This window comes from Populus trichocarpa, chromosome 9 (assembly GCF_000002775.5).
Source record: "Populus trichocarpa isolate Nisqually-1 chromosome 9, P.trichocarpa_v4.1, whole genome shotgun sequence".
In the NCBI taxonomy this organism is placed as follows: domain Eukaryota; kingdom Viridiplantae; phylum Streptophyta; class Magnoliopsida; order Malpighiales; family Salicaceae; genus Populus; species Populus trichocarpa.
This window is the reverse complement of record NC_037293.2, coordinates 10,864,818-10,887,968: the sequence shown is the minus strand read 5'-3', so window position 1 is coordinate 10,887,968 and position 23,151 is coordinate 10,864,818. Positions and strand designations below refer to the sequence as shown.

General features: G+C 36.4%; 2 protein-coding genes across 5 annotated transcripts; one reads left to right on the top strand and one right to left on the bottom strand.

Annotated features, from left to right (window-relative positions):
• Positions 1 to 1,204: 1,204 nt before the first annotated feature.
• LOC7494248 (E3 ubiquitin-protein ligase UPL3) lies at positions 1,205 to 11,245 on the bottom strand. Of its 4 annotated transcripts, none has more exons than XR_002983766.2 (18): positions 10,167 to 11,244; positions 9,723 to 9,833; positions 9,492 to 9,608; positions 9,234 to 9,404; positions 8,994 to 9,155; positions 8,568 to 8,816; positions 8,347 to 8,468; positions 6,818 to 8,255; positions 6,226 to 6,330; positions 4,290 to 5,861; positions 3,966 to 4,187; positions 3,746 to 3,850; positions 3,389 to 3,469; positions 3,234 to 3,302; positions 2,999 to 3,127; positions 1,971 to 2,093; positions 1,630 to 1,818; positions 1,205 to 1,517 (listed from the first exon to the last, which is right to left on the bottom strand). XR_002983766.2 is itself a non-coding variant. In XM_024608661.2 (18 exons), the coding sequence occupies exons 1-17, from the start codon at positions 11,010 to 11,012 to the stop codon at positions 1,753 to 1,755; spliced, it is 5,688 nt and encodes a 1,895-aa protein (XP_024464429.1). In that variant the 5' UTR covers positions 11,013 to 11,245; the 3' UTR covers positions 1,205 to 1,411; positions 1,743 to 1,752. The 4 variants fall into 4 exon arrangements, 2 of the variants coding, with proteins under 2 accessions (XP_024464429.1, XP_024464427.1); XR_002983765.2 differs by having other exon boundaries at positions 1,205 to 1,411; XM_024608661.2 differs by having other exon boundaries at positions 1,205 to 1,411; positions 1,743 to 1,818; positions 10,167 to 11,245.
• A 5,952-nt stretch (positions 11,246 to 17,197) lies between these two features.
• On the top strand, positions 17,198 to 22,500 carry LOC7472122 (synaptotagmin-2). Its single transcript, XM_024609053.2, has 12 exons — positions 17,198 to 17,633; positions 17,722 to 17,820; positions 17,904 to 17,954; positions 18,040 to 18,163; positions 18,716 to 18,834; positions 18,923 to 19,024; positions 19,601 to 19,675; positions 20,177 to 20,253; positions 20,379 to 20,625; positions 20,705 to 21,052; positions 21,490 to 21,621; positions 22,201 to 22,500. The coding sequence occupies exons 1-12, from the start codon at positions 17,523 to 17,525 to the stop codon at positions 22,330 to 22,332; spliced, it is 1,617 nt and encodes a 538-aa protein (XP_024464821.1). The 5' UTR covers positions 17,198 to 17,522; the 3' UTR covers positions 22,333 to 22,500.
• The last annotated feature ends 651 nt before the right edge of the window (positions 22,501 to 23,151 follow it).

The following is a 23,151-nucleotide window of genomic DNA, read 5'->3' as shown; positions in this document are numbered from 1 at the left end:
AGTATATTAGTTAAATGAATGATTTGTTTAAAACTAGTTTACAAAGAAATTTAATCTCTCCATATGAAAACTGGACTGAAAGCACTCTTACCTGTCAGGAAAAGAAATTAACAGGAAACTTGAGTTTTCTGAAGATAATTTTCTCGATTGTCACTTAGATCCTCAATCTAGTTATTTAAATTTAAAACCCGAACACCAAAACTCTTAGAAATTAAAACGATTCATTTTTTTTTCAAAAAAGAAAAGGCCAACACAACAGGCTGGAGTGCCATTTTCCAAATGGAAGCATGAAATGGATAAAATTAGATATGTTCAGATGTTGGGAGCTACTTTCTGAGGATTTTGTATATATCATCCTACTCAAAAAGGTTAGTATTAAAGCTGTGGTAATGGTGACAAGGGACAAAGCCATCTGTCTCTAATTAGGTTTACATCAAGGAAGATATAGTGGTTTGTATAAAGTGAAGGTGTAACTTCTTCACACGCTGAGAGCGTAGAGCCTACATTTGCCTTGTGCTGATTATATAGTTCGGAACAGTTGTGCGAATGAAGAAGCTAGTGCAGTTCTGGGGATTTTGACTTCGATGATAAAAACAAAGACCAAAACTGGTATTGACAGATGTTACGTCATGCTTTGAAGCATGGGTGGGTGGGTGGGTGGGTTTATGACATGCATGGATCATGTTAGGGATTAGATGGTTATTTACTTCATCCTAATGCATGGGAATTTCATGCAACTTACGGATTGGACGAGAATATCAGCTGCAAAACTTTTGTTGTTTGTGAGGGATTTTGGTGATGATAAACGCAGGCCTGCCTTGTCTAGTAGTAAGGAAGTTCAGACACAGGTTCCAACTTCAACCAACCACGATGGACTAGAGTGATATGCAGGTTCAGAATTCCATATCCTCTCTCTCTCCCTCTACTGTTAAAATCAGCCAGGGCTGGAGACTGAACCCTCAGACATAAACGGACGGTGCATAGACAAAGTGAACAGAAAGGTCAGAATGGAAGGGGTACTTGACTACAATATAAGATTAAAGAATCACGAGAGACCACAGCAACCTAAAATGTACTTCGTTATTTGTTTCGTTTCATTTTACCTCCCGTTTCTCGCATAACAAAAGGAGTTTTTGAATTTGATAATATAACCTACAAAATACATTTCAAAACAAAAAAATGCAAGAAATAAAATAAAACAAAATTACGAAAAAAGGGAGGGGGGTAGAAATATTTCAATGTTTATTTTGCCATTCCCACCATTACTTGAAATACATGTACATTCATTCTATCGGACAAGAAAGTTAAGTAGAAAAAAATTGAAATTTTTCTATTTATTTACAAGAATTAGCAACTGAACACGCCTCCACATGTTCCTTCTTTACAGCATGAAAATGCAGCAGCAACCAACCTGAAAAATTTAACCCGCAAAATTTAAGGAACCAAAGACATCCTGCCAATGAAGCACCAATAAAATAATTTCATAATCGTAAATATCAGAGGATGTCTTCGATGAGCTGCATATACAGAGAGTTTAGAGAACAAATGAGTGAGCTATCCCGGCAAACATTCTATCCAGCTCCAATAACAAAATTTGCCAAGAGCCTCCACAAGAATTTATGACCTGACCTTGATGAAATAGCTTAAAGAAGCACCAAAAAGAAGCCTTGTAATCTCAAATGCATCCCGGGAAAAAGTCTGGGATTCTTGTGATGTAAATATACAGAGATTAGATCACCTACTCAAAAAAACTCATGACAGATCAAAAGATCCCTGCCCTTCACTGATTGCGTACAGCAATTTCTTGTACATAACTTCCTGTTTAAAGCACAACTATAGTAAGCACCAGAAGATGTAAAAATTCCCAGATGACTAAGCAGGCATTAACCAAGATACCACTGAGAAATACAGCATAGTTAGCATGATAAGAAAAAATTTGTGAGTTCCATTTTGATAACCAAATACAGTACCTTGGTAGAGTAAGGAGGAAGCTTTAGGTAATTAGCACAAGTCATGACACTAGGCAAGTCATCATCAGCTGATTCTGAAGGTCCAGTTCCATTTGGCATTGCATTCCCTGCAGATGAAGAATGCTGCATCCAGAAATGCTATTGTTATAGGCAGCTAAAGAAAATAAAAGATGGCTTTGACAGCTAAGACATAGAGATGACAATCTTGCTCAAATAAAAGACGACAAACTTAACCATAAAATTATAAAATTTACAGGAAGATGCCATTTAAAAATACATGACAAACTACCATGTGTTGCTGCCCTGGGAAACGATACCTGTGCATCATCCCCTGCCCCAAAGAAAAATCGAAACCCACACTGCCCAATAACTATTCCACATACTTGTGCAGGTAATGAGGAAAACATTAGAATTTCATTTACGCCTCAGCTCATAGTATGTAACACCAGACAATTCAATGCGCAAAAAAAAACACAACCAGGGATGATCATCTGATACATCTTACCCAACTTTGAAGGTTGAAAATTTATTCTTTCAAGTGATCAAGCATTCTATTTTTGCAATTTATGGTATCAATTACCAATTGTAATTCAAGGAGCATGCATAATTCCACTTCATAGGAAAAGGGGGACACAAACAAGAACCTCCAATCAATAACAGTACCCTTTGTTTTTCTTGTGCAAACAAGAAGCACCTCAAATCAATTACAGTACCATACGCATGACTCCATGCATTTTTTTTCTTGCTCAGGCCACCATGGTCACTATTGCAAACTACATCATAGTATAAGATTTCACATATCTATGCACTTAATTTATTTCGACACATGATTTTACAATTCATCTTATGATTGTATTTTATGAAAATCCTAGTTGAAAAGGCATTTTAACAACCTTGCAATGACAGCCTATAGAAGCTCAAATATGACTAGTGACATGCAAGCACTACTAAAATGTAATGCACATTCAGCATAGCATGCCCCAAACAGAACATTAAATTGCAACAGATACACAGCTTCATGGCCATACCTTTCTCACAATGGTTAATTTTGGGTTTAGGACAGCCAGACCTCCAGGTGGTAGCCTGGGTGCCCCAGTAACAAACTGGCAGAATGCACGCTGCTGATCCGGTGTGAACTCTCCCATAATCTCAAGCAGCTATAAACATCGCAACCCCAGCAACAAAACAATCAGATAAGATTAAAAACACAAAGATGCATATTCTCCGAAACATGATCCTCAAAAATTGAAGTAAAAGACATACGTTAACAATGGCTGGACTCTTGGCAGTGTATCCATGATCAAATTTTATATGATCAACAAGTGTATCAGGCTGCATCAGTCAAAGCATCCAATAAATAATACAGAAAAAAAACTCCAGTCTCATAATGCATAAATGGCTGAAAGAGAGAGAGTTACCTCCCACAACTCTCTGCGACCGCAAAGCAAATAATCCAATTCTTGTGGAGTGAATATTTGCAATGAGGAGATGTCAAAAACCTAATTGTTAAGCAGAACAGGAATTAATGGAACTCGAAACATAAGAAAAAAAGAATGTGATATCCAAAAATCAAGGCAGTTGTAAATTTGTAGTAGATTTAGGTAACATTGATACATAAACAGCAGATGATTTAAGTATAAATAGCAGGCATCAATCAAATATATAATGCAGGAAACACCATCAAGCTTCAAATTTATAAAACTTAATTAAACATCTATGGCACAAAATTCTCTTTTAATAATTACTGAATTCATAAGAAACAGATGAAACTGAACCTGATTGAACCCCTCTCTAAATGCTTCCATTTGTCGCGTAATCCCAGTCTTGACAGTTGCGTCAACTACCAAGGATATGAATTCCTCCAAGTTATTGATATCGACCTGAAGGTTATAACAAAATTTGAAGAAAAATAAATCATCAGAATGGAGGGCAGTTTAAGCAAGAAATAGTACATCCAAATTCAAAAGGATATTGAAGTCAGGATAGGTTCTCTACAGTTTCATCTCCTGGCTTCAAAATGTAGTCTGGATAACCCGGAAGAGTAAAATCCAAGCAGAGATCTTCTATCGGGGTCCCATGAAAATGTAAATCAGCAATGGCTTCATGATCACTCCCTATTGATTCTAGATAATGTTTCCGACAAACAAGGGCATGCAATTCTTGTAAAGTCTTCCCAAATTCAGCATCAAACGAAAGAATATCATACAGATCAAGTTCCTGCAATTAATAAGAGGATATATATTTCAACCAACAGACATAACTAGTGGGACAATAAAATCTAGCTAATGTGCAGTAAAATGAAATGGTTCAATAGCCTACTTGACCAAGCACAAGCTTATAAAATGCCATCGAAAGTGGTAGGTCCAAAAGCCGTCCATCTTGAAGAGCTTTGGCCATCACCCGTCCAACCAGCCGGAAATACTCAATGGTCTTATATATTTGGCTCCCCTCAGAAGCACTAGCAGTTGGTGGCCAAGGACGAGGGAATAAACCAAGTGGAGTCTGGACAAGATCTGCAGCAACAGCAGTACCAGATTCATTATTGGATTTTCCATTTTTGTCATCATCTCCATCAATTTCCATTGAAGGTTTCTCTGCTGCTGAATTTGACCTCCACATTCCAAGAGTGACTTTCTGAAGATCGTGACTCAAAAGCGTGTAGAACTCTAAGGTAGGACCCAACCCTGTGCCAACCTCACCAAAATATTCTACTTCAAGCACAGCCTTCTGGCTAGAATACATCTCCATTACTTTTGCAGCAGAATCCAAAATACGGTTTCGGGACACACGAACTTTCTGGCGTTGTAATCTTCCAACCCTCACCTCTCTTTCATTCGCTGATCCATGACCATCAGCCCCCTGCTGCTGCTGAAGACGATACAAAGCACGGGATAATCCAAAAGCAGTTGAATAGAAGTATTGTCGCCGGGTCTCAAAAGGGAACAGGAATGGGCATGCTTTTGTTAATTGATAACACCATGACGGAAGGCTCCCACTGCACAGAGCAAGGGCATCTTGAATTTGTCGAGCTAATTTAGGTGTGAGCTTGCTATTTATGAATTCTTCAGCAGGAACCCTGACACCAGTAGCAGTCATCAACTCATCCAAGCTTGAGATTTTCCCCTCAGAAAAGTTGTCAGAAACTAGCTGAACTCTCAGACGAGGAGCAAGCTGGTTCAAACCCTCAAGTATACGTAGTAGAGCCAATATATTATAAGTAGGATTAGATTTTTCCAAATCACAAGGAAGGTCCGCTTGCAAGATGCTATCTAAAAGTGACATGCGGTGCACTTGGGTATCTGAGTTTGAATTGGAAGAGCCACCTTTGATAGACTTTGATGCACTAGAACTTGGGCCCCCAACAGAAGCCCTATCAGCTTGGCCATCTGCCCTTTGATATGTAAGGGTATATATATCACTCCAAAGCCTACTCCCATCGCTGGAGATAAAATCCCTGCCACCGTACCTGTCTTCATCATCCTCTTCCAGAACAAGTTGTCGCTGGATGGCCTGATAGATTGTCAAATGCCTATTTAGTTGCTTCCCAGCAGCAGTAAAGATTAACTTTGGAGGGTCACTAGAGCTACCAAACAAGGGACGTCCTTGTCGATCTCTTCCTCCCCTGATGCCTCTGCCATTAGCAGATCCAAGCCCAGCCATGGCAGCGGCGGCAAATGACATAGCTCCCCTAGATCCATAAGAACTACCACTCCTAAAATCAGTGGAATCCGAGCCCCTAACAGCAACAGCCCTGCTACTAGAACCAGAAGCAGGATTACTTTGGCTGTCACTTGCTGGTGGTGCAACATTGCTATCCTCTGATGCAGCACCCAGTTTCACATCATGTACCTTTTCAGGCATGCAAACAGGAAGAGAATCATCTCTTAACACCTGGGGGAGAGAGATATTAATGAAACTCGTAAGTGGTGAAACTTTACTACGGGGCTTATTGCAATTTAACTCTCCGTCAAGAACCAAAACAATAAATTAAGGTTGTTAAACAGCAAACGACAGATTGAGTTTGCAAAAAGCAGTATTTGAGGCAAAAAAAACTGATTTCCAGTAGTTCTGTAGCCTTTGTAACTCCAGGTTTTGAAAACTCAAAAATACATTTTTCATTGCTTTTCCAAGACCATGGTTATGAAAGCTAAATCCAAAAAGAGCAGTAATCAGACAAACGCTAAGCATACAGAAGGAATTTATAATATATAAACTATGTAATTAACAAAAGAGAGAAAGCAATCAGAGCACATACATCTTCATGGTCATCATCATCATCATCATCATCATCAGAGATGTCATCATCTTCAATCACCAATGCATCATCGATCTCAACAGGAGATATATCCAATTCCTCATCCTACAAAAAACATTCAAAGAGTTAATTCAAAAGCAACACTTTCAAGATACTAAATATATGAGGTGTCTTGTATGGACTAGTTTCAATTGATTAGCGGGTTAAGAAATGAGCTGCATTCAAATAAGTCCAGTTTTCTTCAGAAAAGGCTACCATAGACTTCTCGCAAGACTTGATTGATGTGAACTGCAATCCACATACAAATGCAGAGAGTTCCATACCGAGGAATGACCCTCTAAAGACTCCTAAAGTCCTATACTTTCATTACCAGAACTTATGAAAAAGTTTAACTGATTTTAAACTAGTTTTAGTTACTTGGGAGGTTCATTGAACTAGTTTATTCAGCTAAGATTAGTAAATATTAGATAGCAGTGCAACAAAGCTGGCTGACATCCTCACAGAAATAGAATTTTAAAATTCTAACGGTTTTGATATTGTGAGTTAAGACTTGCGAACAATTTAATCATGGTATCCTTGAACTACACCATACCTCGGAACTAGAATCCCCATGCACTGGTTTCATTTGTGCATCTTTATCAATGGCTGCTCTTCTACGAGCAGCATTTCTAGTTTGAGGTCCTTTCGTCTCCTCCAGGGGTGGTTTCAAAACAGCTTTGCCCTTTCCCTTTGATGTGCTTGTGCTTGTGCTTTTCTCTGGTATCGGTTCCTTTCTAGCTGAATCTCCTATATTAACAGATGATCTGGATCTTGAAGAATGACGACGAGTAGCAGAAGCAGGGATAGAGGTAGATGGAGATGATGCACCAGCTCCAGGCTGTGCATTCCCAGATTCAGAGTTTCCTGCAGATGCTGAAGCCTTGTGACCAGTTTCACTTCGCTGCACTCGCGGCCAAAGAAATTCTTCTACAGCAGCTAAACTTGCTAATGGATCAATAAGTACAACATTGGAAGAGTAATCACGGAGAGCCTTTTCCCCTTGGGCCCGACAGAGACGCAACTTAAAAGGTTGAGATAGTGCACTTAATCCAGAAGACAGGCGTGCACCTCCACTAGATGACCTAGAAGAATGGCTCAGAACAACAGGAAAACGCTCCAAGGATGACAAAGCATTTTGAAGCTTCTGAACTAAGACTGCCATGGGTGCCGCACCCCCTTCATCAATGCTGGAAGGAAGGGCCAGAATAGCAAATGACTTAAATCTTCTAAGTGCTTGTTGCCGAAGCTTTGGCAGGTTAGCTTCTGAAATTTTCTCCTTGGTAGAATAGCCACAAGAAAAAAAATTCAGCAAGGTTGCCACAACACCACTTCCAATAAACTCAAAAGTGGATACACCATCCCCTTTGCCAAGCTCTGCTAGCATCTCGGATATCACCCCAATCAAGTACTCTTCCTTATTTGTGGAGCTGTCAATAAGACGGGATGCAGAAGCCTTTGATTTTCCCTTTGCTTTAGTCTTTTGGTCATCAACACCAGCATTCAACTTTGTGCAGAGATTCTTCAAGTGTAAAAGGTCATCAGTAACCCCGTCTTCAGCAGCCCCGGGATCTGAGGGGAAGTACTTATCTCTGAAAGCTTTAGCACATGCACTGACTGCCATTCGCAAATTTGAATTGACCATTGGGATTTCTATAGAACTTGGAGGTGAGCCAGCATTTGCAGAAATAGGATTTTTGGATTCTTCAGATGAATTTGCTTCAGGATTTGAGCTCCCACTGCGACGTTTGTAACGCCTGGAACGTGACGAAGTTCCAGGAACAGACTCATTATCCTTTTCAGCAGAAGAACCATGGGTAGGAGCAGTATTTGGGTTTCCAGCTAAGATAAGTTGATCTACAGCATAAACCACACCTTCTCTGACAAAAATCTTGGAGAAAGTCCCAGGAAGTTTTTCCATAAGAATCTCGGCTACTTGAAGGGCAGGAACCAAGACATGTGGATCTTTCCATGCTAACACCCCAGCTAGGAAACTAGAGGAACAAATAACACGGATAAATACTCATATGACTAGACGTTACAAGTGTATATCAAAAGAACAAGCATGGATTAAAGTTGCTTTACCTTGATATGTTTGTCATGCTAAGTAGAGACTGAATCATCTCTGCATTGCTGAAGTGCATCAACTTCCCAATAACTGAGAGACACTTGTGGCGAACAGGACTGTTGACACTGGAACCATAAATCTGCTTATCAAAGCAGATGATGCCATTATTATCAACTTCAGTGAACAAAAAAACAGAATCTTGCAGTTTAGACACTGCAAAGTCCACTTAAAAACTGACCTGTATCAGAACAGGAAGAAGGTCCATTCCAAATTGCTGCAGAAGTTCTGGTTGATCATTTAATAATTTCTCACGAGCTGAGACCTCAGGAACATTTCCATTGATGTCATCTTGTTTCCCAGAACTACTGGAAGGACACTTCTTCACAACAGATCCTTTGACCAACATACTAGAGCTGGTTGGGAGAGAGATAGTTCCTTGTGGAAGCGGAGGAAGAAGCTCATTTGCCAGATTGACAATCTCAAAAATCTATAACACAGAGTGAAAGAAAATTTTACAACTCATCAAATGAAGCTGCAACTTGGTTCTGAGGCTGTTAAATAGGCCATTAAATACTTAAACATATATTTTCAAATCCTAAGAGAACTACAATATGAAATGAATGTAATAGCACCACAGGACAGAATAAGAAGAACAAGTAGGTACCTGATCTGCAGGTCGACTTAGAGCAGGAGGAACAGGGGAGTTAGCAGAAACCCCGGAACCTGATAGTATCTCTTTAAGAATGCCACTGACACCAAGAAGAAGTAATGTTTTGGCTCCTAAAGGAGACCCACTTGCACAAGTGGATAGCAGTCGAATTAAACCCTGAATGCCTTGCGTCAGAAAAACAGCCTCCAAATACATGACGCGAAACTAAATGGGCAACGTAAGAAATTCTTTTACCGTATATGTTGGAGTGCTGAGAGAAGCCTGTCCACCGCCGGAACTGCTAGTGGAAATGAGAGAGGCAGCTTGTGTGACAAGTCCATGATTACACAGTTCATCTAATTTGTCTGGAGATGAGGCAAAGGCTTCAGCAATCCTTGTCAAACAAACTGAAGCGTGCTCTAAAACCTACAAACATTGCAAATTGCATTGGATGCAGAAGAAAGTAGAAGGTGGTGAATTAGCTGCAACTTTGATATAAAACAGTAAGACTACCTTGGCATCATGGTACTGAAGAAGGTTGGTCAACAGAGGAACTGCTTCCATCACAAAGTCAGCTGCATCTGAAGGAAGTTTCTTGCACATATTTGCAGCAGTAGATAATGCTACTCGCTGAAAACATAACAATGATCAAAAAGCCTCGATAAGAATGCGAACTAGTCCACAATGTTATAGCATCTCAACATGCCTATAGTTAACTAAAACAGATAATAGCAAATTGAATACCTGAACTCCAGTAGAAAAAAAATCAAGATAAGAAAGCACTGCCATAAGAGCACCGGCACGCAGACATGCAGTTGGGTGCTCTTGAGATATCTTCTTTAGAGCTTGCAGAGACTGCAACATTACAACAGAAGTAGCAGTAAATTTCACTAATAAACCAGCAAAAACCAGCTGATTGCAGTCCATCTGAATAGCGTCACAATGCATACAGAAAGAATGCAACTTTACTACTCACTAAAAGCATGGTACAGGTGTAGCTAACCAAACATAAAATCCCAAATGATTTAATCCATTTAATACACTCATAAGCCATAAAATGCTGTATGCTATATACGGGGAAAAAAACTTACCATTAATCCTAAATAATCAGCCCATTTAATGCATTCATGGCCAATCCATTTACTAACAGGTATAAGAAAAATAAAACTGGGGCATTGAAAAACTAACCTGTTCAGCAAGGTCCATGTACTCAATAGTAATCAACCTTGCAACAAAACACGAAACAGCGCCATAATGAACAACAGCAGCACAAGACGAAGGCAAGACATCACACAAATGCGTAATCGCCCTTGCAGCAAGCAACATAATATCAGGATTACTCTCATTATTCAACAACCCAACAAGAACCGGAACAAAGGAATCCACAGAAAAAGTACTCAGACTCTCTTCAGTCCCGATAGAAAGCATTTCACAAAGCTGCGTTAAAGCTTCCACTTGCTTCCCTTCTTCTCCATCCGCCCTTAACCCAGACAAAATCTTCTTCAATCTCCCTGATTGATGCGAGCTTGAACCTGAACCCATCACTGGAGAAGGCAGTAAATCATCAAGACCGGCACCCAACTTTCTCAACAAACCCTGTAAAGCACTACTAGCTGAAGTCAAATTCTGATGGAAAGCAGCAATTCCACCGCCTTCGCTGTCATCATCATCGTCGTCATCGACATTAGGGTTATTGTTGTCATTTCCAGAATCCAAATTATTAGTGATTTCCCTATTTTCACGCGAAACCCTAACTTCATGTTCTTTCTCTTTGCCTTTCTCCGATTCACTATTGCTATTATTGTTCCTATTCCGACGCGAGCGAGAAGAAGAAGACGATTCAACAGGTGTAGAGTCCATGGGGAGAGGGTGAGCACGTGTGGAGCGAGAGCGGGTAGCGGTGGCGGTTGTTGTCGTTGCTGTTGCGGTGGCAGCGTTGGTGCGGGATCGTTTGTTGGAGCGAGTAGTGGTACCGGTGGTGTTGGTGGCGGCAGATGAGGAGGCCTCCGCCCGTTTCCGGCTACGAGTTTCCATACAAGAACTACACCTCCAGAATTACATCCGTCATCGCGCAATCACGCGCCACCGGATCGCGTAGTAATGATAAGAACTGGATGCATCAGATTGAGGGAATTTGGGAAATTTTGATCGAGACAGACAGACAGACAGACACAGAGAGAGGGGGGGGTATTGGAGGTGGAGAGAAACCCTAAAAACAGAATGAATAAAGAGGAGAGAAGAGGAAGAGTGAGGTAGACGACTTTTTATATGTGTTTGTTGGAAAATGATTAAAAAAAATCAAAATAAACTATGCTGTAGAGGGATTATATTTGTTCTATCGTGTGTTCCTTTGCTTCCTGCGTTTATCGTTGTGCAAGTAATATTTTGGGACCAACATTTCTATAATATTAATAGATGACTAAGCTCTTATATTCGAGATTAACTTTCATGAAATCAATGAAAAACAATCTCTTTTTATTTTCATCAAATACAAGTCTCAATCTTTCTTGGAATACAGGGTTACGTTGTTTTTTTATAAACAATTTTCATTGAATAAAATATATTGTCTGATAAAATATATTACAATGAAAATAATTTTAGTTAACAGATCATATATGTGTATTGAAAATTGAAAATGTAATAAATTATGTGTGTGGTGTTAATTTGGGGCATGAAGATCTATTGGATCGTAAATATTTTATGTGTTTTATTATTAATATAGATATTCGGGTCAGTTTATACGTATCTCGATTAATTTTATGGGTTTAAAGTCAAGGATTATATAAACCTTATATATATTTTTTTTAGTTTTTTAGTTTAACGTGGGTGTCCGGACCAGCTTGCGCGCACCTCGACTAATCCCACGGGCCCTGAAGTTAACGATCATGTAAACCTCCAGTGGTCATCATATGAGCAATTACAGGGCTCGAACCTGAGACTATAGAGGGAGCAAACCTCTTAGTTCCAAGTTTTTACCACTGGACCACCACCTAGATAGTTATATTTTTAATTTGTTTAGTCATTGTTTAGCTGGACAAATCATGTTTTAATATACGAACATACATGTAAAAAAAATTCAAACTCAAAATTCCAATAAATTGAAAGTAATATTGTCGGCGGTGTGATTCAATTCCTTAAACCAAAAATTCATGTACTTGTTCTTGGCACTATTTTTGTTTTTTTTTTTGGTTTTATTTGTAATGGATACTTTTTCGCTGGTATCACACGCTAATGGTTTTGGTTGGTGAGAGTGGCCAGGCAAAACGAGGGGATTTACAAATGGGCAGGCAACGGCCCTTCTTCTTCTCTTTTGGGAATGTCAGTGCTGTAATATTTGTTTTTATATATTTTTAATATATTTAAAATGATATTTTTTATTTTAAAAAATTATTTTTGATATCAATATATTAAAATAATTTAAAAATATTAATTTAAAATAAAAAAAACAAACTTCCTAATTTATTTGATCTGCATTGTAACACCTGATTTTGGGGTGGGCCGATGTGTTGTCTGGAGCCGCTGGCTCGTTCTTGGAAGCATTGCTATGTACAGGGACCAGGCTCTTGAATTGCTTAAGGATGAGCCTCCTTCTATGAAGCCCATTTCATGATTCAATGCAGGGTATGGCCTGGCCCACAATTTGTCCGTCAGGCAAATAAGTTGGTCTCGCCGTCTTGGTAAAGTTTGTGGTCTCGAGGCTAGTTTGCTTCGAGTCCAGAGGGTGGTAGAGTGGTTTAGCTCTGGTGGAAGAAGGAGAGATTCAGAGTTAGACTGGTTCCTCTGGACTTGCTTGGTGACATCGGTGATCATGTAATTAAATTTCAATAAATTAATTCGGTATATTTAATGTAGAGAAAAGGTACCAACACCACCAATAACAATTACTACAAGAAATGAAAGCATCCAAGTAGGTGATTAGTGATAAAAACTTAGAACTAAAAGGTTTGTTCTTCTTATAATTTCAAGATCGAGCTATATGGTTGTTAATATGATGGTTACTGGAAACTTATATGGTCGTTAACTTCAGGGCCCAAGAGATTAGTCGAGGTATGCACAAGCTGGCCCGGACACCCACGTTAATAAAAAAAAAACTACAAGTAATGAGATACATGTAGCACATAGAAAAAATGTATATAATTGCGAATAAAATTGAAGGAACCAGAAAAATATTCAAAGACCCTGGTCTTAAAAAGTAGCATGGAAAATGAATATAAAATCAATGTTATAAGGAGTGTCAAAAACAAAACAAAATATCACTTTGAAAACAAATTCTAAATATCAACACAAAAATAAACACCTTGACAACACATTAAAAAAAATAACAAATTCTTGCTTCACAGGAAAAAAATCATACACTTGCAGAAAAAAACTACACAACATTAAACTATTTCAAAAACTATTAGATGATTATGTTGCATAAATATTCAAGAAATTACTGGAAAAAATACTAGGGTATTGCAAAAACAACTCCGGAAAAGTGACATCTCGAACCTAGATAATATACGAAATCACAATATTTCTTTTGTAATTGCAGGTATTTTAAAGATAATAAATATTACTCTACATGGTTACTTCCTGCAATTACTACTTTAAACAGCAATTATATGACAATCGTAAACAAATTTATCTAAACTATGTTAGAAAAATTCATGCTCGACCTGTAATAAAACTTTGTATTAAAAAAAAAGGTTAGACCACCTATACGAACAATAAAGTCAAACCCAAAACTATTGCATCCGGTCGGCCGTCACACTCGAGGATATTGGATCCAATTATAAGACACTTAAAATTATGCTCGGCCGTCACACTCGAGAATATTGGATCTAGCTTCGCATCCAATTATAAAACACTTAAAATTATGCTTTATATTTTTTTATTTAAAATAAAAATTATTATTAACTCACTTCATAGCACAGATCAATATACTAATATCTTTTAGTTTCAAAAGAAAAATCAACCGCCCAATTTAAAATGTCATAGTAGACTAGATAAGGAGATGGTTAATTGGATTTGATAAGTAACGAAGTGTTTGTTATTGGGCACAACTTTTTTAAAAATAATTTTTGATATAGTGATATTATAAATAAAAAATATATATTATTTTTATATATTTTAATTTTTTTTTTATAAAAGCACTATACATTGTATTACCAAGTATGCTTGGTAGTGTTTGTTCTGGGATTGAATTTATTTTTTAAATTTTTATTGACTGAAAAAATATTAAATTTATATTTTAAACATGTTTTTTGATTATTTGAATGTGTTGGTGTTAAAAAAATATTGTATTGCATTTTCAATTCAAAAACATGATACACCATAGTACTAGTTATGTAATTGCGTTTCATTGAAAATTAAATATTTTTAATTTTATAAAAAAAATGTTTTATATATAGATTTTTTCAATGTAATTTTATAATTTAAAAAATTTAACAAAACAAAAAATTTATGCACACATATAATCAAATAAACCGAGAATTGTATGCACTAATAAATAAATAAAAAATAATTAATGACACCTAAAAAAATACTTAGAAAACCGAGAGATAGATGTAGATCAATATATTTTATCTCGCAAGATAGAACATTTGCCCCATCATGTTGGCTAATTTTTGTTTATTGAAATATTTTTTATTTAATCAAGCGATAATAAGAATAGATAAACATATTAAATTGATTGAATAATATTTTTTAAAAAGTAATAATATACAATGCTACACATATTATATATATTATCTGAAAATAAATATTTTTTATTTTCAAAAACATAGTTCATCTACTCAAAAAGATAAAAAAAAATAATCATAGATGAATCATAAAAACCTCTTCAAAAATTAAACGCATGACCAAAAAATCATAATTATTTAAAAGAAGTTTTATAAACAAAATAAAAGAGAAAAGATGTATTAATGTAAATATAATTCACTTTAAAAAAAACATTAATTAAAATAAAAAAATAAAGAAAAAAGCCCGCCTGGTCCATTTCAACAGGGCCCGTGTGACTGGGCCCATTTTTTTAATTTGTATGTGGGGTGAACAACATAGCCTATGCCCCTTTTATTTTAAAAAAAAAACTCAACATGTTGTCTGTTTTGTTCAAATTCCGACCACTGTGATGCCCGGAAAATTAGAGTTTATGTTCTCTTGATCCAAAAACTTATTTTTCAATCTATTTTTTGACAAAAAAAAAACACCTATAAAACATCTGAGAAGCCATGACAGACCTAATTATGACATAAAAAATCCAAAAAACCACATAAAAAATTGAACTCAACCTGAGTTCAAATATGTTTTTTCATGAACTTTTAAGATACATAAACACTTAATATTAACTTCCTTATCAAACGTAACAATTTGACACAAATATTCTTTATTTTGGTGATCTAGATCAGTGTCAACAAAATATTTCATTCTCTACCGTCGGAATCCTACGATCTCTCTCTCTCTCTCCTCTTCAACCAGGAACAAAAAAATATAATAAAATTTTTTTTTTATACCAAAATAAAAGTGAAACAATATCGAGGGACCGAAATTGTATAATTTGCGTGATTGTTTAGGTTGGAGGACCAAAATACATTTTTTTCAAAACTTATGATATGTCACCTATGTTTGCTGCTTTTTTCATTTCAATCCCACTATTTCAATCCCACTATTTCATAATAATTCGAAATAAATTGCTCCTTAAATTGGACTAAACCGTGAAAAAAAAGTTTGAAAATCAAATTAAAAAAATATAAAATTTTACACAGTCTATTTGTAATTAAATATAAAAGGATGAATAATAAAAAATAAACTGTGAAAATCCCAAGTAGTTTAGAGTATAAGATAATAAAAAACGTAATTTATGATATATCCATTCTTATTACTTACGAGATGAGTTTCATTTTTATATTGTAATTTCAATTACTTTTTTTAAATGTTTTTTTTATAGATCCTAATGAAGTTTAAGGAAAACTACTTACCGGTACATGGTTAGTATTTTTGTGAATATGTTATATTAACAACTTTAAAAAATTACTCTTTAATCTTACACTAATATATTTACCCGCGCTCTGCGGCGAGTTAATATTATTATTTTTAAATATAAAAAATATTAAGAGTATAAACAATGTTTTAAATTTCACGAGTCTGACAATCATTCCAGATTTAGTAATTTTTCAAATAAAAATGAAAAAGACAATGCCTTTATTGTTCTTCTAAGTCCTAACATCTACTCGTGGTCCACAATGCAAATATTCCATGTATATAATACCAAAACAGTAATTTTTCAACCCCTTGATGTCCTCTTAACATTTATAATGTACTTTACAATACAAACATTTTATATGAACAATACCAATATAATGATTTTCCCATGTATTTTAAAGTAAAGTATAATAATTTTACAACATTACCAGTCACGGAAAAAAAAAAACAAAAAATGTACCTAGACGTCTATATTTGTTGCTTACCTGTTGATTTGCACAGCCAACTAGTACACCATGGCTAGCACGAAAAGTCTAAAAAAGAACAAAATCCAACGAGAGAAGAGTCTGGAAATGAAAGAAAACACCGCAGTGTGGTACCTCGAAGCATACAAGAACGCCCTCTCGTTCAATGGGCATGTCAGAATAAAAAAGTTCAGATTGTCTTATCCTCAAAATCTAATCCATGACCAACCCACGTGTCCACCCATCACGTTCCGTTTTCATTTTATATATAAATCTTTTTCCTTTTTTTGAGAAAAAGTATAAACTATACTTTTAATTCTAGAGAATAAACTATATTTATTTATTATTTCCCATCTCTTTATTTCTTGCATATATTTTTCTATATATTTTCGCTTCAAACTTCTATAATATTATATTGTATTTTTTCTTAAAAAATATAAAAAAAAGAACCTTGAAAAAATGCTAGTAATGCCAAGGATGTTTTAAAATCATGCTAAATTACAATGACATATATGCTATAAAAAATCATGATTATATTACAACCATGGAAAGATTAACATATAATAATGCACTATTTAAAATAAAACACTTCATTTAATAGATAATACTAAGTAATATTATAAATATCGCTAAAACTAGCCAAGAAATAAATAATTTTTTTTAATGAAACTACTCAAAATATTTAAAAAAAGCCCCCACTTCATTAATTTCCATTAGCTGTTTATTGGTAAGTAATCATACGGGAACGTTTTGAAAAGTATAGGATTAATAATAGGAAAGTTCAAACTAAAAGAGTTCAGGTTGAATACGTTTTGATCTACAAGGACTAAAGAAACTTAGTTTTTTCCCTCTTGTTTCTGTAATCATGCTTGCGCTCTCCGTCGCTTCCACAGTATTCTTCACCTTCATATCTTCTTCCCGAGGTTCTCATAGCAACGAATCAAGGGTAGATCAGTCATTTGATTGACAATCATTATTATGCATAGTAATTAGTGTCTGATCTGAGAAATCGAGAAGATGCTTTATAGAAATTTTTTTAATTATCCTTGCAAACTCTCTGATTTAAATTACTCTCGTGAAAAAGATATTTAAGGTCTGTTTGTTTACTTAGAAAAAAATGGGGTTTCTTAGCACAATATCAGGGTTTTGTGGATTTGGTGTTGGACTTTCCACGGGTCTCACCATCGGTTATTACCTCTTTATCTACTTCCAACCCACCGATGTCAAGGTAAAACGAGTTTTTACTATCTCTTATTCTTTTTGCATTTATTGAGGTTGTTGAAATTAATTTGCTTAGATTTTGATTTTTTTTTAAGGATCCCGAGGTTCGGCCATTGGCAGAGCAAGACTCCGAAACTTTGCAACGGATTCTTCCAGAAATACCGCTATGGGTGAAAAATCCAGACTATGATCGCGTAAGTGAATAGCATTTGTGGATTTAATTTACAAGAACAAACTGCATTTTGTTTTTTTAGTAAAGTTGTTTTTGTGTTTGTAGATTGATTGGCTAAACAGGTTTATTCAACTTATGTGGCCTTACCTCGACAAGGTTTGATTTCCATGGCTGGTTCTTGTTTTCTTTTTAGTTGTTTGCTGATTGTCTTTTTAACTATTTTGGTTCTGTTTTTGTGCAGGCCATTTGTAAGACTGTGAAGAATATTGCGAAGCCGATAATTGCTGAGCAGATTCCGAAATACAAAATTGATGCGGTTGAGTTTGAAACTCTTACACTTGGAACCCTACCGCCAACTTTTCACGGTCAGTAGGGAGCTGTTTTTGTAGTTGATAGGACAAATCTTGAAGATGCATTTATATGGTTTTATGCGTTGAGTTAGAATGGAAGTTATCTTGTTGTGTCATTTTGTGATGAATCTCTAAGATCATGCAAAGGGAAAAGAGAGTGTGTTTTGAAAATGACTCTAGACTGTATAGACAGAGGGATTTCTGTCTAATAGGTTTAGACATTTCGGCAGTCGATGTTTGAGACTGTAAATTGTTTTCTAGGTTCTAGGAGAATTCAGTTGTTAACGTTTTGCTCTTGCATAATTTTGTGCACTTGTCACGTGCAGTTATCTTTTTTCTTCATATACTTTCATTTCACAATCTCTTCAAATTCCGAAGATGCATTCATATGCTTCCACACTTCATATTAGCTAGAAGTATATTCTCATGCCATTTTGTGATGAATCTTTAAAATTTTGTAAGGGAGAAGGAAACTGTGCTTTGGAAATGGCTTTAGAATATTTAGAGAGGGGTTCTGTTCAATTTCTTTGACTTTCTTATTATAATTTCAAATATTGTTCTCATCAGGTATGAAAGTTTATGTCACTGATGAGAAGGAGTTGATAATGGAACCATGCATCAAATGGGCTGGAAATCCTAATGTCACTGTTGCTGTTAAAGCATTTGGGTTGAAAGCAACTGCTCAGGTAATTGGATTCCTGTTCAGAAGGAGATTGTTCTGTTGATGACTTGGATTTAAGAAATTCTGTTTTCTTACTCTTTGGATAATTTCAGGTGGTTGATTTACAAGTTTTTGCTTCACCACGCATAACTTTGAAGCCCTTGGTTCCTAGTTTTCCTTGTTTTGCCAACATCTATGTGTCTCTCATGGAGAAGGTTGGTGTTTATTTTTTCTGCTCTCTTGGTCAAACTTGAAAGGTTGGTGTTAGGCATTAGCATCTGATTTTTCATGGATACTTACTACCGTGCCCCTTTTAAGTTTCACCAGTGACATATGACCTCTAGGACTAACTTGGCCAGCATTTATCCTTGTATACAGAATAGAAACCAGAAGATATAGGTAGGTACAAATTATTGAGTACAGAAAATTGTCTTAGGAAAAATGATTTTGTGAATTCTCATACAGGAACTTCTATGTCCCACCATTATTCTTGGTTCTTACAGCTCTTTTAAGATTTCACATTTCTGTTAGATTACGTGAATTCACCAGTTAATGCAAATGCAGTTTGACACAGTTTTATCTTAAGGCTGACCATAAATTTCCAAGTAAAATTCCTATACTGATATTTGTTTTGTTATATGATTCCTTTACTAAATTTTGAGGGATGGTCTTTTGTAAGAGAACTTCAAGCTTGGGTCTATTCTCATTCATATATCACCACTTAGAGAATACATGCGTATCAGTGGGTTTAAATGTGATTATTTTCATCTCTCTCGTGTCTTATTTTGCAGCCACATGTTGACTTTGGGCTCAAGCTCTTGGGGGCTGATCTAATGTCAATACCTGGCCTTTACAGGGTCGTCCAGGTACAGTAGTAGATTTTTCTATCTTGTTCGACTCCCTTTACGTCTTTTTTCACGTTGCCCTGGTTGGCACAAAGCATTGTTGATTCAGAACATTATTTTCAGGGCTGGATGGGCCACTGGTTATTTGAGTATTGAACCTGTCTTGTTACTTCGCCAAAAGTGTTCTAGACTACCAGCACCTAATTGTTGAATATGTTTGATTATTGTGTACCTCACTGAATTCTGATTATGAGAATACATTGATCTAATTCAGTGTCTGTCCTCTCCTCTCCTGTGAGTTCCTCTTGTGGATGCTTCATTGTTTTACTACAAATCTGCTCTGCTTGTTTAAGGAGGAAAACTCAATTTTTTCCAAGAGTGGTTTCTGTGAAAAGTGGTGTAAATATTTGAAAGTTTTAGTTGCTAAAATTTTGAAAGCAATGAGTTTTGATGTTACATATTATCTGTTTAATGTTTTTATGGTCCATGATTTTAGTAGTAGTAAATTGGTTTTTGCTGCAGGAGATTATTAAAGATCAGGTTGCAAACATGTATCTATGGCCTAAAACCCTGGAAGTACCCATCTTGGATCCTGCAAAGTAAGTTTTTGCCATATTCTGAAAATAAGTTAGTTATGGTGACTTAAAGTTTGCTGCAAGCCGTGACAGTTTTTTATGCTAATTACCCTCATGTTTTGGCCTACCAATTTGAATGAAAAATCCAGTGCCATGAAGAGGCCTGTGGGAATTCTCAAAGTGAAGGTTCTGAGGGCAATGAAGCTGAAGAAGAAAGATCTGATGGGAGCATCAGACCCTTATGTGAAAATAAAGCTGACTGAAGATAAGCTTCCAGCCAAAAAGACTACTGTGAAGCACAAGAACTTGAACCCTGAATGGAATGAGGAATTCAATTTGGTTGTTAAAGATCCAGAGTCTCAGGCCTTAGAGCTTCGTGTTTATGACTGGGAGCAGGTAAAAAATCTCCATTTGCTTCTAAGAAGCTTTCTGTTCTCTGTTCTGTATTTCAAGCTGCTCTATTCTCTTTCCTTAGGTTGGCAAACATGACAGGATGGGTATGAATGTAGTGCCACTGAAAGATCTCACACCAGAGGAACCAAAAGTCATGACTCTCGACCTCCTTAAAAATATGGACTTGAATGATCCTCAGAATGAAAAGTCACGAGGGCAGCTTATGGTGGAATTGACATATAAACCCTTCAAAGAGGACGATTTAAACAAAAGTTTTAAAGATGAGGTGGAACAGAAGGCTCCTGAAGGGACCCCTGCTGGTGGAGGTCTGCTTGTTGTAACGATTCATGAAGCTCAGGATGTTGAAGGAAAGCATCACACTAATCCATACGTACGACTTCTTTTTAGAGGGGAGGAGATGAAGACCAAGGTATATAATTTACACATGTAAACTTGCATTATAATATAGCGTATCTGTGTACCCTGGTCTGTTAGCCTTCTTTGCATTTTTATTTGCACATGATTCATCTGAAGAGCTCTTTCTGAAATTCATGGGAGAAACATGCTGAACTTATTTTTCTAGAACTTTGCTTCTAGTTTATATTTTGTTTATTTCAAGTGGCATTGGTGGTCATGTGGAGTGAATAGTTTTCTTGCCTGTCAATGGAATTCATTCTTTCCTCTCAGCAATGTCCATTTCTTCATGCAAGTTAATGTTCAGAAATGTCTACTGTTGGTGATGGGTGGGACACCATTCTGTTCTGAAACAAAAACCCGGGACCGGTGGCAGGCAGATAATCAATCAATTTAATTTGAAGCTAACATTTACAGGCCTAGGATTAAAAGTTTCATATTTTCTTCATACAGCGTGTAAAGAAGAACAGAGATCCTAGATGGGAGGAGGAATTCCAGTTTACACTGGAGGAGCCCCCCGTTAATGCGAAGCTACATGTGGAAGTTGTTAGCACCTCATCCAGGATTGGCCTGCTGCATCCAAAGGTACAGATTGTATAATTTCTTTTTAACTAACCCCGTTTAAAGATATTAAAGTATGAGAAGCGTATGCTACTAAAGTAATCATAGTCATTTTGCTTGTGAAGATGGTTTGCTTGGGTAGCACCATCTCTACACAGAAGTCCTCACCAAAGATAAGGTTTTGTCATAAGGCTCGGATACTTGGGGAAACAGAATCCAGTTGGTATTTTAAACTCTGTCATGGCTGATGCTTACGACTTAATGCTCTGTAGAATTTGATTGATCATCATACACTACCATTTTTGAGAAAATAATCCCAAGGAAACAAAAAAGGAAGTCATAGTGCTTTATTCTCATGCTTGTGAAGTTGGAAGGATGTTTTGTGGAAAGTTTTTCCCGAGGCACTTTCTCTATTACCACCTGTGGTTGAATAAAATATGAAAGCTTAACTAAGCAGACAATCCAGTTCAGCTATGAATTGGAATTCAAAAATCATTCTCTGAATGTTATTGTTCTGGTTTTTAATCAGCGCTAGCTTTTAGAGTGTCTAGCATCCAGAAGAGGGTTGAAGAATTTCATGTTGTTTGCTTGTTCTTTAACCAGGAATCACTTGGTTATGTGGAGATCAATCTCTCAGATGTTGTTAGCAACAGAAGAATCAACGAGAGGTATCACCTTATCGATTCGAAGAATGGAAAGATTCAGATTGAGCTGCAGTGGAGACCAGCTTCATAAGCCTATCGATTGTCCTCCCTTTTGTTTTTCTTTGTTCTCAAGCCTCGAAATTCAAGCTCTGTTTCGAGTATAGGATGTGTGTGAAAGGAAAGTATTTATTGTTTCAGCAAAATTCTTTGTGCTGCTTATGTACGTTGATTGCAATTAAAGAAACTATTCATGGGCTTACATGGGATTCAAAATCTAGTGCTATAAAGAATGAGGTAGCCTTCTCTGTTTCAGCATATAAAACCAAGTTAAGGTAATACAGTTGAATGAAAAATGAAATTCACAAAACAAATCATCATCGTAGCTGTGTAGGTAGAGAAGCTATTTGGCAAATGTATGCTTGGCGGTCAACTAAGCTGGCAATTCCATGGTATATCCAGGCCATTAGACTCATTTAGAACATATCTGATTGATCGTGTCTAATGAAATATTAAAGAAAATGATAAGAGGCGTTTTCAGAAAATGAAGAAAGAGTCGAGAGAAGACACTTGAAGGTGAATTTAATCGCTGAAGATGCATCTGGGTGTATTGAATCGAGTTATTTTTCTCAAGTGTAACAGGAAACACAAAAGCTACCCGCTTTTTAATATAAATACAAATTCAGGACACCCTTGTGTAGGGCATCGAGAGCCTTCCATCATGGTGTTGTCAGTTAACAAAAGCATGTCCATTATTGTTCCCTTTTGAGACGGTGACAGTAATTCTATTCAACTGCTTTTGGATTGTCCCGTGAATTATACCATCTTCAGCAGCAGCCAGGTGCTGATCTTGATGGATCAGCAAATGAGGGAGAGAGAGAGAGGTGAGGGTTGGAAGACTACAGTGCTAGAA

What these genes read in the sequence shown, in the direction of transcription:
- LOC7494248 (XM_024608661.2), bottom strand. Translation starts at nt 11,012, where the DNA reads ATGGAAACTCGTAGCCGGAAACGGGCGGAGGCCTCCTCATCTGCCGCC. An exon ending in TAAGTCGACCTGCAGATCAG is followed by an intron (nt 8,817 to 8,993) that starts GTACCTACTTGT and finishes TCTGTGTTATAG; the next exon opens with ATTTTTGAGATTGTCAATCT. An exon ending in TTAGAGAGGGGTTCAATCAG is followed by an intron (nt 3,470 to 3,745) that starts GTTCAGTTTCAT and finishes CTTAACAATTAG; the next exon opens with GTTTTTGACATCTCCTCATT.
- LOC7472122 (XM_024609053.2), top strand. Translation starts at nt 17,523, where the DNA reads ATGGGGTTTCTTAGCACAATATCAGGGTTTTGTGGATTTGGTGTTGGA. An exon ending in TGTGGCCTTACCTCGACAAG is followed by an intron (nt 17,955 to 18,039) that starts GTTTGATTTCCA and finishes GTTTTTGTGCAG; the next exon opens with GCCATTTGTAAGACTGTGAA. An exon ending in CCTACCGCCAACTTTTCACG is followed by an intron (nt 18,164 to 18,715) that starts GTCAGTAGGGAG and finishes TGTTCTCATCAG; the next exon opens with GTATGAAAGTTTATGTCACT.